This window comes from Thalia democratica, chromosome 3 (assembly GCF_965202585.1).
Source record: "Thalia democratica chromosome 3, ktThaDemo2.hap1.1, whole genome shotgun sequence".
Lineage (NCBI taxonomy): Eukaryota > Metazoa > Chordata > Thaliacea > Salpida > Salpidae > Thalia > Thalia democratica.
Window position 1 is genome coordinate 23,217,060 of NC_139167.1, and position 16,162 is coordinate 23,233,221.

Genomic DNA, 16,162 nt, shown 5'->3' on the forward strand with positions numbered 1-16,162 from the left:
ACTCACAGAATATTCGCTTACAAAAATTATTCTGCACACTTAATATCCAGTTACAATCAAAACAACTTGAAATCACAGAAACACCAAGCAATTATTTGTCAGGGTTGCCCAGGTTTACAAAATAGCTTAATCGCTTATTTCTGCATTGCTAGAAAAATAAACAATTTTTAAAGTTGTCGTTTATTAGCACAATGTAGCTAACGGTTTACCAGGAATTTCAAATATAGTATATATTTAGAAGTGTTTTAAAAAATAATTACGGATCATTTTCAGAAAGTATAAAGGTAAAAGTAAACTATTACCGTTTTCTTTTGTATATTTTTAAGGTTATCAAATACGATGACTTTATACTTTATTCAAAAATTTTAGCTGATCTTAGTATGAAATTTAAATTGTTTCATTTACTTTACATAAAAACAGTAAAAAACTCGAATAGTTTTATACAGTAGAGTTAGAATCAAACATATTTCTACTATTTTTTTTGGTTTTTCAAAATTCTCAAATCTTTAAAACAAAATTAATATGCAGAAACTTTTTTCTCTAATCACATTTACCTACTTCTAAATCAATTACTTATCACCAACAGAACAATTGAAGTTTCTTACAAACTTCAAATGTCGTAGTTAGTCACAGTACACTACGCGTAGTAATTACGTTTCGAAATCCCGTATGAACACGGCATTATGACGTAACAGAACGAAAATAAAGCAGACCACGTGCTGAGGGCAACATCTCTGAGCTATCTTACAGGAAAATGTGCAAAACAGAAACACTGTTTGTTGCTAGAGAAAATACCACAGCAAAGTAAAAACATTCCGGTGTAAAAGTTTCAATGAAAGTGTTGTTTGTATCTTATTAAAAACCTTATTTTTTGCAGTCACATGTATACACACGTATAAATAACATTCTTGCGTTGGGAAAAACTCGTGTTTTTTACTGTTTTAAACATGTTTCTTATGCTAAAAACAAGCGGATTACGTTGGCAACCGTGTAAAAAATAAATTACAAGTGTGTCTAAACAATAAAAACTTTGCTAAAAACAAGTTTAGGGCTGCTGAAGAAACAGAAACATTACATTTTAGCTGACAAAGCAAGTTTAATAACAAAATAAACCAATATCTATGTATAAAATAGTTGTTAGACATCTTATGTTTAACCTTTTAAAACTAAATTCAATCTTATTTTCCGAAAATAACACTTAAATATTTAGGTTAAAATCTTATTTCTATAATTATTTTTTTAGTTACAAAAAGACTATAGAAAAAATTTTAAAAGTACACAACTAATTACAATTAAATAAAAAAATCTAAAACTATTGAGAAAGCTCTACTACAAGTAGCTGCAGAACAAAATACTCTTTAATTTAAAGGCTATGAAAACTAAAACTAAATTATTTTATACTAACTAATTTTTTTGCATGCTTAAAAGACAAAACTTTAGTTTTATGGTTCGCAAATAAGAAAAAATAAATTTGAAGAAAATTACGAAATGAAATAAAATAGCTCATATAAAACTATTATTATAACAACAAAAAGTAATTACTTGTAGTCTAGCTAAACCGAAACTAGAATACAACTTTGCTATTATAAGGCTTTTATTCTCAAAGACTAAAACTTTGATTTAACAAGTTACTAAAGAATGATAAATTAAAAATTATAAATAAATTAAGAAATACTATATTTCTATTCTGTTTCAACTTTCTCTTTCACACTTTCTTCAAAGTGACGACGATCATCTCAAGTGCATGCTACTAATGCGCAATATTCACCACCAGGTGTCGCTGTTACCGCCCCGGGCAAGTATTGTGACGACACAAGCGAGAGAGAGCCTTCCTTCATCTCTCGCCGTGACGCAACAACCTGTTCAGGTTTTGTGACGTCACAATGATATTTTGTCGCGCGCATTTTGTTGCAATTTTGCGCCCGGATTTTTATCTGAATGCAGTCTGTCGGCTCGTGATCAAAAAATGATTGTGTTATTTTGTTTGTAATTAATTAAAATTTGTTTTTGTCGATTAAACATTGTTATTATATAGTTTGCACACTTTTATAGTTCCCAATAGCTTTTGAAGTACGAACATCGTGCTTTGTTTATAAATGATTATTTATTTATAGGTCGATTATAATTTAAATATATTACATGTTTTAAATAAACTATTTACTGCCTATTTTATTAAATTAAATGCCTATTATTAAGAAACTGCACGCATCTGATGATCAAAAGATAGTTGTTTTGTTTATAAATCATTTGATAAATATGTTTGTATACTTCACATTAACTACTTTTTATTTACTTATTTATCTACAAGTTTCAATATTGTGTGTGAACAAGTAATTTTTGTTTTTAATTAGTGGAACATTGTTTCATGATTACAATTGTATGATTATGGGTTAATAATCGATGATTTACTTTTTTTCTTAATTATATACTAGTATTCTTAATAATTTTTGTTCAGTACTGACTTCAAATAATTTTCTATTAAATAAAAAAACATTTACATTATTTCAATATATTTTTGACAAAAAAGATAGTTATCTCGTTTTATATGCAACTATTAGATCAAATATGAATTTTTTGTCCAAAATTAGTTTAACTAATAAATAAAACTAACTCAGGATGTTTTGTTTATGCACGCTTTTTTATTTTCTCTATTGGTTATTATATTTATAATTAATCAATTGTAAGTTTTTAATGTAAACATTAATGAATCTAAAAGTCTGATATGCACACTTCTGTAAATAATTCTATTAATGTTAGTCAACTTATCATAAACAATTTTCTAATTTTTGCTATTAATGCGATGATGTTTATAAACAATAAATAAATGATTGTAAAGTAACAGCTGTTGTTAAAAAAAAATAGGTGAAGTTATAAAAATCTATATTTAAACTTTTATGACAATTAGATAGATTATGTTTGAAACTTTGTACTAAAGATTTTATTCTTTTCGCTTATTACTTTGCTAACTTATATGATTTCTATATAATCAACTTTATGTTAAATTTTTAGTTTCAAAACCTCTATGTCAAGATTTTTATATATCCTTTTTAAAAATTGATGTTGTTTATCAATTACTAGTTCTAAGTATAAAAAATGTAAGAAGGTTTTCGTCATACTTTTTCATAATTAAAAGTCAAAAAACATAGTTAAAATCTTTTAAAATTGTAGTTACTGCTAGTATGCTAGTATTCTAATTGTTTACATTTATTCAAGACGATTAAATTACTTCAAGTAATTTTTGATTCGGTTGTTCAAATAATTTGTTGCAATTTAGTTAAGATCTATCTGATAAAGTTTATTAATCACTCAACTACTTTTTACTTTTTTGTAAACTGTGTAAAAAATTCATTATTCTTTTTAAGACTTAACTTAAAAATTAAATTTAATGTTTAGTTTTCTTTTCTTTTAACTAATTTTTAATTTTTTTAATGTACGTTATTTACAATATTGTATCTCAAATTTTATACCACCATTTTAATTAAATCTCTTTAGTTAAGTTTAAAAGTATTGATGGTTGTCATCTGTTAGTTTGTTTTATGTTTATTGTCTTTGTGTGCATTTTAATTGATTAATTTTTTTTTCTATGTATAACTAGTAAAGTGTTTTTTTAAAGTTTTCTGAATTTAAATGACAATTTAATGACCACTGAAACATCACTAACAAGATTCTGTTAATAGTGACAAAAACTTGGAGCTTTTCTATACGCGTAGTCTTTGTCGTAAACTGTGCAACATTTGTTTTTTGTGTATAACTATTTTGCTGCAAATTAAGTTTATTTACTAAAATATATATTTTACTATTACAAAAAATTTTTCAGTGATGCACTTATTAACAAAAAAATTATTAAAATTTTTTAACTTTTTTACCTTATCAATCAACAGCTTAAAAGGCTCTTTAAACAAAATATTGAACGCCTAAAACTTCACTCGTGCTAATACACACACCCAAACAAACATGTTAGATTTATTGTCAAATAAAAACTAATACGTCGATTTACACGACCACAGCTATATGAAATTACGTTTGTAACTTATACCCTTTTTATCCAAATTTTTGAAATTAAAATATTTACTTAAAATGTTTTTCCGTGTTAAAACTAATAGCTAAATAAGTTGTACGAAAGTTTGAGATCATAATTTTACTTTACTTTTACTTTGTTGTTGACTTAAAACGCTGAAAATATTTGTCGACTGTGTGTTTTGTTTTTGCTTTATTTTTCTAATGTAACTATTTTTCATAACTAAATTCTTAAAACTGCGCAGTTTAAACACAAAATGAATATTTCAAGCAACGTTTTTGTTAGTGTAAACTTTGCAAAACTCAAGCTAACTAATAAAAAAATGTATACTAAAAAACAATTTGAATTTAGCATAACTAAACAATTGTTGACAAGTAAAAAACTTTGTAATAAACCTTTTTAATGCAACTTCAGTTAATGAAAACCCTTAAGTATTACTAACTAACAGTTGTTTTTGTTTTAACAATTTAAAATTAAAACTTATCGAACTTTTCTTAACCTTTATTTACTAGTACATATACTCTTGCTTTTAACAAAAATAGTGCTTCTTTTTTAAACAAACTACATACCTGGGTACTTTAAAACTTAACCAATTTTTTAGAAACGCATCATGATTTTTATTGCACACAACTCAAGTTATGCACTATAAACTTTTACATCGCTCGTCCAATGTTATATAACAAGAAAACTATGCAAAGAAATAACAAGCAAATTACATTTTATATTACGTACATTTGATATGCATGTTTTATAAGTTGAATTAACTAAACATTTTTTATTACACACGAAAACTGAGCAACTTTTATAGAGTAAAATACATTTCAAATCACTTAGTTTGTTTGACATGCATTCTTACACAATAAAACGACCACTTTAATAATTTCTAATACTCACGAAAAGGGCAACTTTTATTAGCCTATCAATTGTCCATCAATCATAAGTGGCATGAAATTAGCACAAGATTTGAACTCTTATTACTTAGTAGATTACGAAGACCGCCATGTATTTATCCAACCAAAAACAAGGTATTTAAGTTTCAACCATTTCGGTTGCCTTGGTAACATAAATTTTCCACTGTCGCCAGGCAAAGAAAGTATTATTTCCATGGTAACCGGATACCCAAGGACCCTTTGGAAGTTATTTGAAGTTCAACATTCGAAATGCACGCTTTATGCGGTATTTGTAACGAATATATAGTTTGAAGTTTTATCACGTACTTCTTTGATGTTATTTTCGCTTTCAAATAATTTTGCTTCATATTACTAGGTTTGGAGTTTATTACAAATAATATTGATGAACTTTGTTAAAACTTTTTTTTTCGTCTTTAGAGTAAAATTGTTGGATAAAAATTGTTTTTAATGTACATGTTGTCTGTCTATTTTCTTTGCGTAAATCCCGCTTTAAACGTTTATTTTTTGTGACATGATTACCTTTTTTATCCAGATTTAAAAACCTCTGTACCAAACTTAAAAGTTTTAACAAGAGTTTATAACCTTTGTGATTTTATTTAACTTTTTTTTTTTGCTTTTTTTTTCATTAACATTTTTTGAGGTGCTTAACGTAATTTGATTTACTTTGTATCTAAACGTTTTACTGACAATTTTTGCTGTAACATGAATACTAAACTTTATTAAGATTTGAAAACCTACTGGTGCTAAAACTTTTTACAAGATGTTACAAACTTTTAAACTTTGTTATTACTTTTTAGAGAAAGTTTGTTGGCATTAAATATAATTTGACTAGATTTAAACACTTTTAATAATCGTTTTTTTGCAGTATAAATACTATTTATTAGTTTTAAAAAGATTACTTATTTAAAACCTCTACGGCAAAGCTAAGCAGTTTTTCACAAAAATTTACCAGCTTTAAGTTTTTAATTCCGTCTTAACTTTACTTAGAATTAAAAACCGTCATTTAAATGTTTTTCTGTTAAGTAGAAAATAAAGTTTCGAAATTAAAACTTTTTAATGTGATGTTTTTTCTATTTGTACAAACTAAAAAACCTGTATTTATTTAAGTTTTATTTAATTGCATAAACCGTTGAAACTTGTTAAATATAATCCGACTTTATCGCATACTTAGCAAAATTTGTATTGCTGGAAATATTTTTGGCTTCAGTTTAAAGACTAAACATATTTGTATAACAAGCAAAAAATTATTAATGTTGATATTGAATAATTTTGTACCGATGTTGTTTATTACCTTCACATTTTCCGGCGCTTTTATAACTTATAAAACAGTCTAAGTTGTTGCTTCCAAGTTTATAAAGTATAGCTAATAAAGTGTTCCATTTTATTTAAACATTCTTAGAGTAATACACTTCACTAAATTTTTAAGTTTGGAAAATAAGGTAAGTCACTAGTATAAGGCTTCAGGCCGAGTTAGATGTCTTATTACAATTGTGTTATAACCAACAGTTTGATCGATGATCTTATTATTTTTACATCACTCACAGCGCTTTTGTAAAGTAATAAAGTATTTGGTGTAAAAATGTTTAATTGAAGGTTTGATAAAGTTGTTTTCTACTGATCTAATAATATATTTTCAAATTATTATTCGCATTTAAACAAGGATTGTTAAAGGTGCAAACCAAGTACGCATTTTCAATGTATGGACTAATAACTGTTTTACTGTTGGTAAAAAATTTCTCTAAACCTAGGTTTTAATTAATTTTTTTTTATTAAATTAGTTTAACTACTCTTAAAGGTCGTTTGGTCTGAAAATCAATTTTAAAGCTACCAAATGAATTTAGAAGTCAGTTTAGTTTAGTCTGCTTTCCAAAACTTTTGCAAATGAAGCTTTTGTCTAACATTTCATTTTTTAAACAAAAGCATTTAATTTTAACTACCTTTGAAATAAATTAAAGAGTAAATTATATCAATATCTTATGTAGTAGTTTAGAAATTAACAAATAAATGACAAAATTTAACAGCCAAAAGGCCTGTACAAATCACAGCTTAGAAATATTAATTATTTTCCAACAACTAATTGCGTAAAACTAAACTAAAGGGTATACAAACTGGAAAATAATCACCTTTGATTTCTTTTAATATAACTTTTAAAGTAAGTTAGATTAAAAACCATTTTGTTTAAGTTTTTTTTTTTTTCGATTGCTCTAAATACAAACTAATTTCACAGACTTTTAATTAATAAAAAAGTTTATTTCAAATGTTTTTAGCTAACTACAATTTTCACTTACTTCAAAGAGAAGAATAAACGGAAGTTAAACAAACGGTGTAATACCATTCAGCATTTGTTTAAATTTGAAAATATCTTATCCCGCAACGAATTGTACTAAACTTACAATAATTCAAAAAACTTAATTACTATACTGAATGAAATTAGTTACAGAACAAACTTTTCAAAAACAAAAATTAGTCTAAACAAAAGATCCAAGTCTAAATGTCAAACAAAATACATTGACAGAAACGAAATCTAAACTAGTGTGTTACATTTATAATAAAGCTTGCAAAAACAATGTTCTACAAAATACAACCTACTGCCAAAGAAAACTTTGAAGTAAAAGCCAAAGTACATCATGAAATTATGAGCACATGATATCAGATGGCACAGAATTCCCACCTAACTTGAATAATTACCTGTGACGTCATAATGAAAACAACGCCTAAATGATGAATGCTACAGACACCAATGTACTTTGCTGGAAGATATTTTATGTAGGATTTTTAAATATAAATTCATCTAAAAGAAGTAAAAATTTTTAAGGAGTTTTAACAACACTTTTTAACGCTATTAAATATTGCTATTTTCGTTCAAAACAAACGTAAATAAAAATGAAAATTTACTTGTAATATGACTTTTTTAATTAAACCTGTGCAATTAAAACTATACAAAACATAAAACTATATATAACACAAAAGCTTTTTAAGACTATTACAAAAAGGTTTATGCAAACAATTTTAATGTTATATATCAACTTTAGCTAAATTTATTAACAAAATATTTGTTTTACGACTTTTTTTGGTTTATGCTTAAGAGTCAACTTGAAAAAAGATTGTTTACTTTAAATTCCCTACTTTATAACCAAACAGATAAATAGTTGTTGTTAAATTTGTTATTTAAATGTTAAATGTTAATAAAAAAAACTAAAATTGTCTACTTTAAGCAATTAAAATTTTAAATTAATATGTTAAGTCACCTTAATGAAGTTTAAAACTAATTTTGAAAAAAAAAATTTAGATTTTTATTTTAGATATTTAAAGCCATTTTAACTCATTGTAACTACATAACTGTTTAAAAAAAAGTACTTTTAAAGTTTAAGTTTTTTGTTCAGTTTATTACTAAATTCCTTCTACGGAAAGCTTATATAACCAGGTGATTAACAAAAGGCAGTAGTTATTTAGTTTTTCTAAAACAATTTATCTACTTTTGTTTAACGTTTTGGAGTAATTACTTTAAACACACTCACTTTAGGTCTTATAGTTTTTTCGAAAAATATAAATAATGCTATTTTATACTTTGTATGAGGATTAAACCAATAAAAAGTGTGATCCTCAAAGTATGAGCTATAAGTTTCAAGGTATATATATATATACATAAGCTGAACAAAATTTTAAAAATAGATAGATATTAAATTTAAATATTTATTTATCACACACCATGCGTTTATATTTTCTAGTACGTTTTGTTTTATTTTTTTCAAATCGAAAACATTGGGACATGCTAAAAATACATCAAATATAAACAGAATAAAGTGTTACGATACACAAAAAACAAATTAAAGATTTACTTAATAGAATACTATTCAAGTAAAAGATGTAAAACCAATTAACTTTTTTTGTCTAAAAACAATGGTTAATAAAATAATATTTATGAACTCTTTTATACTTTAAGAAAACTTGGTTTGAATAAATTGTTATAAAAGACGTTCAACAATTTTTACCTTAAAGTCATGCATGACGTTTCGTCAATACACATTTGTTACGTCATCACTTCACTTTAAGATATTTAAACTAAGTGAATTATAGAAGTTAAAACTTTTGTTAGTATACAAACTAAAACAGCTAAAATACTTGATGTTCTCGGCAAATGAAAACTAAAGAAGAAGCTTAGATTTAAAAACTGTCTTTTTTTAAACATAGAGCTTATAAGAGCACAAATAATACCAGTGAAGTCGTAAAACCGTGAAGCTTTTTAATTTATAACAAAATTAAAAAGTAAAACAGTTAAAAGACGTAAGTAAAGTTTACAATATAAAAACAAGTAAATTAATTGTAATGTTAATTTTCATTGTGGTTTTATTAATACTAATGAAGTCCTTAAACTCTTACAAAACCTTTATTATAAAATCAAAGTTAATAACTTGACAGTATTTTGTTTGAAACTTATACTTTTGTTATAATCATTATTATCATCTTATTACAACCGGTCTTCCTGCACTCCATCTTCGCTACTAGATGGAGTTGCTTTCTGCTCGACTCTGGAGGAAACGGACAATGTTTCGACGGTAGGAGGGGTTATACTGGGGACGGGGATATGGTTCTTAGACACTTTCAGTTTTGTCTGTTGATAATATTTAATTAGTATACCAGAGAAAGAAATATACACTAGAGGTATTCAACTATGTATTTAATTAATAATAAATATAAGTATTCTAATATTGTTATATTTATAACAAATAAATAAATAAATAGATAAATGATATTTTCAGTATATATAAGTACTTAAGCAGTTTATGTCGAAAATTGGATTTTAAAAGCAATAAAAGTTTTCATGATCCTATTCAAATTTGATTAATTTAAAAACCCTTCAAGTAGGCTCTGTCAAAGATGATTTAGTTAATCTAAATATATTATTTTCTAAGTATTTAAATATATATTTATGTGTTTGTAAGATACTGCTTGCTTTAAATTGCTATTTAATTTTCTTAGTGAGAGTATTTAGCTTCAGTGAATTGTGTAGATAGTTAATAATAACATTAGTATAATTTCTGGAAGTGAACGTTTTTTGAAAACTTGCTAACAAACTGCTGATTTTAAAATACTTTTAAATAAAGTATGTTTCTTACAGGTCTTACTAAATATTATGTTGTGAAAAATTAGTTTATATAAATATAAGTTTAAAACTTTAGGCGTTAATTTTTAAATTAACATAAAACATTTAACGCTACTTTTAAAATATTTAAACTAGTTTTATTTTTTTCACGATAATTGTTTTAAGATACTGCTTACAAGATGACATGATGTTAATTGTTTATTATTTTTATGTTAAAAGATTGAGTCATTCCAAAATTAAAACACGTTTAGAGTAAACGAACTTAAAAATTCCGATTACTTTTGCTATAAATAAATCCTGACCACAAATCTTTTAAATTAAATTCTTTAAAAACTGTCAATCAAACACTGAGAGTTTGTTCTTAATGTATTTGCATACTAGCTTTAGATTATATTGTGTTACAATAAGTCTTACTCAAAACCAGTTTTAATGTTCCATGTAAAAAGATCAAATAGCGGACTAAGATATTTTAATTTTGTAGTCTGTTATTAGCACCTTGTGGAACTGTTTGCCATTTAGCTTGATTTTAAAGGTGTGTAATTCCAACATAAAACCATGGAAAATTTGAAAACTGTTAATTAAGTCATAATAGTTCATTTGTATTCTAATTTTTAGCTACTTTTTGTAAAAATAGACTCTTGTAAAAAACCATGCAATAAGATAAAACAACTTAAAAGTGTAATATTTTAATTAAAACGGATTTTCAAATCCTCAACCAAGTGTGGCGGTTTGGTCTTTACAACTTGTACACCCATTTGCATTTTAGCTTTTAATATATCTACTGTAGTAAGTCTTAATAAAAACCAAGTGTACCATAAAATTTGAAAAGGGAAAAATTCAAAGATTGTTGTTTAAAAGTTAGAGAACTATTTGCACTATAGCTTCTTATGTATCTACTATTAAGATAATTTCTATTCTAAATTAGCATTACTCTACAGCAAAAAAAAAAACAGAGTCCGTAGTGTAATCTTCTGATTAAACTTTATGAATGTTGTAAAAAAATCTTGAAACTTTGTTCTTAACCACAAAGACAATTATTTATACTCTAGCTTTTCTTACATTTATTGCAATTATGTTAAAAACTCATAACTTTTTTCTATAGAACTATCATTCAAGTCTTTAAAGCTTAACCTTTAAGCATTAGAAGAATATTTGCATACATCAATTGAAATAACTGATTTTAAAATACTAAAAACTGAATTTCTGGGTAATAGGTTCTGCAAAAAAGCGAATAATAAGCTGTGGTATGTTTTTGTTTGTCTAAGGTCATTTTATAAGGTCATTCTAAATAAAATTTAAGTTGAAGTTACAAAAATTGCTGACAAAGTCTCCAAACATACTCAATATTGTAGGTATTTTGTTTCAATATCTTAGTTTGATTTATTAGGAGCTAGTAAAAAAAATTCTAAATTAAAATAGGCTTGTGTGAGTAAGGTTACCTACACAATTTTGAACAAAATTTCAGTGGCTATTATTTTCAAAATGCTGACACAGGTATCAAAAAACAATTAGTTTCTATTATATGTTTTTTTTTCGGTGAAATTTTGAAAAGTTTTACAGAAAGAAATTAAAAATTAAAATTGAAAATATTTTAAAACTCATTGTTTATACGTATGTTTATACGTCATTGTCATACGACACCATAATATCGGATTTTCGAAAATTAACACGAAAATACAGTTGAGTAAAAAAACTTAAAAATTCTGTTTATTTTGGCTAAAAGTAAATCCTAACCATAAATATTTTAAATTAATCTCTTTGAAAACTGTCAATAAAAAACTTTAAGTTTGTTGTTTACGTTTTTTGCATACTAGCTTATGGTAATTTGGTGTTACAATAGATTATATTGAAACCCTATAACAATTTGCCAGATGTTCTAATTTTATAATCTGTAATTAACACCCTATTTAACAGAACTATTTGCATGTTAGATATCAACTGGAAGTTTTATTCAAAACCAACACACCACCATAAAATTTTCAACGCGTAAAAAAATTCAATCATATTTTAAAAGTTGTTTGTAATTTAGCTTTTAATTATTATTTTTTTAAATCAGATCATGTTAAAAACCATGTGATGAGATAAAAAGTTTCACAATATAATAACTTAATTTATTTTTAAATCCTCAAACAGTTATTAATAGTTTGATTTTTACAACTAGTTTCACCATCTGACTTTTAGCTTGTGAGTTATCTATAGTACACACGACCTAATACTCGTTAAAACTAAAATATAACTACAAAAAAAAGTTTACAATAAGTAAAAATTGCATGTTTGTTCTTTAAAAAGTTGAGAATTATTTTTATTTAAACTCCTTTTATATCTACTGTTGTAGTGAGTCTTTTCTACAACAATGTAAGATAAATAACTCCTAATATGATCGTTTGATTTAACCTTTTGAATGTTGTAACAAAAATTTGAAGCTTTGGAATTTTTATAGACTAGTTTCGAGGAAGTTTATAGTAAACATGTTGAAAGCCAATAAGTTTTTACTATGAAATTTTTTGATTTTCTCAATCAAGTTTTAAAAGCTTAAACTTTACAATTTAGAAAATTGTTTGCATACTATGATCAATTGAACCAAAAAAAAAATTAAATACTAAAAATTTTAAACCATAGTAGTATATTTTGCATTTAAGCAAATCATTAACTGTATTTTTCGTTTTTTCAATCTTTTTTTGTTTGTCTAAGGTAATTTTTATAAGATTTATAAAAACTAAAAATAAAAGAAAAGTGGAAATTCCAAAAAACCCTAACACAGTCACCAAAGATATTTTTTTGTATGCACATTTTTTAGATATTTTATTTTGATTTATTGTAGCCTGTAGAACAAGCTTAAAAATATAAAAGTAAAGCAAGGCTTTAATTACACAAACACCTGAAACTCAGTGGCAACTATAAAAAATGCTGACACAGGTATCAAAATAACAAAATTTATACTATATGCTTTTTTACGTATTCCTTTTAAGAAATTTAACAAACTAAAAAACTATTAATGAAAGTTGAAAATTATTTTAATAACCTATAAAGATATTTTATCTATAAACACATATTTATCTACAAGAAATTATAAAAGAGTATATATATAAATTAATTAGAAATTTTTTATTATCTAAAAAAAATTAAACAAACGTCATTGTCGAATGATGCCATAATATCGCTCTTGGTTCTCCTCATCCTCCAACCCAGCTTAACGATGACGATTGTTGAGAAGATGATGACGAAAAGCAAGACTATAATAGCGGCTATTATGATGTCATCGCTGCTGTTCGATTTGATTTCCTCTGTTAAATATTTGCTTGGTTGTTAAAGAAAAGTTATTAAACCAATAGTTTCTTTTCAATTTCATAAAATTATACAAAAAGTTTTAACTTACTAGTATAAGTATTGTGTTATTTTTTTTTAATTGTTTTGTATTTGTATTTAAATCTGAGGTTTTTGGACTTGCAAAAAAATCTTCAAGTCTTACTGTATTATTTTAACTTATATGACGCTACTTGCCAATATATTACAATTTTTATATAAGTTACGGAAAAAGCAAGTATTTGGTTTTTTTTTTTATAAAAATAATCTGATTAACACTTTTAGTGTAAAACAAATCCAACGATCTCTTTTTTTGTTAGGTTTACGAGTAGTTTTAGTTACTTAAAAGCTTCGTACAAAAACATTCATGCTAAAAGTTTCTTTTAAACTATGATTAAAAAATTGGTATCAAAACACAATTTGAAAATTAAAGTAATTCAAAAAGTTTTTACGTTACTAATAGTCAAATTAAATTACCTCACATTGCAATTTGGGTGTTACTTTGATCAATGTTGTCACGTTTTAGACCAACAAATTTGCCATAATTGACGTTAGATTTAATTTACAAAACTTTTCAAAAAACTTTATTCGAAACATACGTGCAAAACGACTCTTTAAAATACTCAACTATATGAAAATGATGAAACTGATGTTTAGTAAAAACTAACGTTTCAAAACAACTTAAAGCAATTTTTGAAATGGTTGAATGCATACGTTCATTTGCTAAAATTTGTAAAATTTTTCAAAGATTATAAACGAGTCAAACGAAAAATTGTTTTTTTTAACTCAAAAACTTAAAAATTTTAGCCTATGAAATTATCAGCTCTAAGTTTATTCTTCAAAGGCTCGTAAAGATTTCAGCCGTATTTTTTACACTTTTTAAACAATTTTGACAAAATGACGTCACACAAACGTTTAGGCGCTTCCTTGGTGGTTGCGTCATCGACGGTCATCCTGATGACGTCATCCTTCTTGATGGGTCCTGCCGAGATGACGTGGCTGTCAGGATCTTGTGCGCTTCTCCTGTTGCGAGCATCCACTTGGTCATCGGGACAGTACTGAAAAATGATTTTAAAAAAGTTGATTTTATAGTTATCATTGCAGTTTTTAATTGAAAAGTGTAGTTTATAAATTTCGTTGTATATTTTGATGTGTAAGCATCAAACCTGTATCATTAAAAAACGAATCTTTGTTTTATACTAAATATAATATACTGTAAGAAACAAATTTAAAGTTCATGTTGGCTAAACTGTTTTCAAGTACATGGTTTATCTTCTTATGTTTGAAGAATTTTTACTGTCTTTAGGACAAAACTAAAAAGATAAGGTTTTTAGCTAGTATAGTATTTATTCAGTTTTTCCTTACAATTTTAAAAAGTTAGAGATTTTAGTGTTTATGGGTTTTTATGTTTGTTATCTTTAGTAAAACTAATATTTGAACTACTAAAGATATTCTATATTGTATAGATTTGTAAGAAATGTAAGGGTTTTATCTATGGACGGCAAAGAAGTATAAGTAAAATATTTTGCTATAAAAGTTAACGTGTTTAAAATATCTACAAGTTCGTTACTAAGTTCGTTTTTTGCTGAACTTCTGAACATCTTTATGTTTAACTAAAACAAACATTTAAAGCAAATAGAAAACTAATATTTAAAGCAAGTAGAAAATTAAAAAGTACGTTTTTAAACGCAGTTAATTTGCTATGTTTAGCTTATGTCAATCAATGTTTTAAACGTTGTAAATAGTTTTCAATAATTGATCGTTTATCTCAATAACAGTATAAGTTATTAAAAACTTAAACTTGAAAGTTGGTTTAAGTTCAACCTTAAGAAATACTTATACGATTTTAAAATGCAGCTTTATATAAATAGTTCAAAAAAATGTTAAAATAAGTCATATGACTTCAAATGAAAGTAGTTTATTTTAAACTTATTATAGATAATTCTTACGCTTAAACTTTTCATTAAGTGTTTTTATTTTGCATCATTTTTGTGCAACATTAAAAAAAATATATATAAAATGTTACAAATTAATATCTTTTTAGATATTTAGCACTAATCAATCTTTTACCATTGTTTAGTGTTAATTAGTTTTCAATTGTTCTATATACAAGAGTTTATTATTACTTTTAATCGTGACTTGAAAGTAATTTATCTTACAGTTTTGTAAACCTTGACTAAGTTTTCACCACAAAATCTAAAAAGATGAAAATATTGTTTGGAATCCAATTAAAACTAAAATAAGTTTGGTTTTGTGCAATCAGTTTTAAGGTGTAGCCGCTATAAATAAATGATTAGCCTTTTAAAAACTTTATCTAGACGATGTAGAAAAACTTGATAGATTAACCAAAGCACATAATGAAAGTTATAAGGTAAAAATAAAAATGTTCATTTTAAAGAACACATAAAAACTTCTTTCAAAGTTATTTTTAAGTTGCTGTCTCAATAGAATAGCTAAGATTTTATTCAAACCAAGTGTTTAACACTTTAAGTGCCTTTATATTTTCAGTAAATGTCTGTTACTAGTATAAATACTAGTTACTAGTGTACTATTTCTAATTTGAACAAAGTAATACAAGACTATGCTATAACAATACTTAGTCGTCAATCCAGGTAAAAGTTTAGTAATGATATTTTTTTTAATCTTAATGACTGTATAATTATTAACAAAAAAGTTCTTGCAAAAGCAAAAGTTTAACTGAAAAAACACAACTTGTGAACAATAAGTTTAATAAGTTTACAGGTTCGCAGTCCTCATGAAGGAAAACTTGTAAAGAGCAATGCAACCAAACGATTACAATAAACAAACAAAAAAAAATATTTATTT

General features: G+C 25.4%; 1 protein-coding gene across 1 annotated transcript in view; it reads right to left on the reverse strand.

Annotated features, from left to right (window-relative positions):
• Positions 1 to 8,671: 8,671 nt before the first annotated feature.
• LOC145831518 (uncharacterized) overlaps positions 8,672 to 16,162 on the reverse strand; it is a 49,864-nt gene continuing 42,373 nt past the window's right edge. Inside the window, exons 19-21 of the mRNA XM_082938797.1 lie at positions 14,250 to 14,394; positions 13,166 to 13,317; positions 8,672 to 9,541 (exon numbers count right to left, since the gene is read on the reverse strand). Of these exons, the coding sequence (XP_082794923.1) occupies positions 9,398 to 9,541; positions 13,166 to 13,317; positions 14,250 to 14,394 (441 nt within the window). The 3' untranslated portion in view covers positions 8,672 to 9,397. The remainder of the gene's footprint in view (positions 9,542 to 13,165; positions 13,318 to 14,249; positions 14,395 to 16,162) is intronic.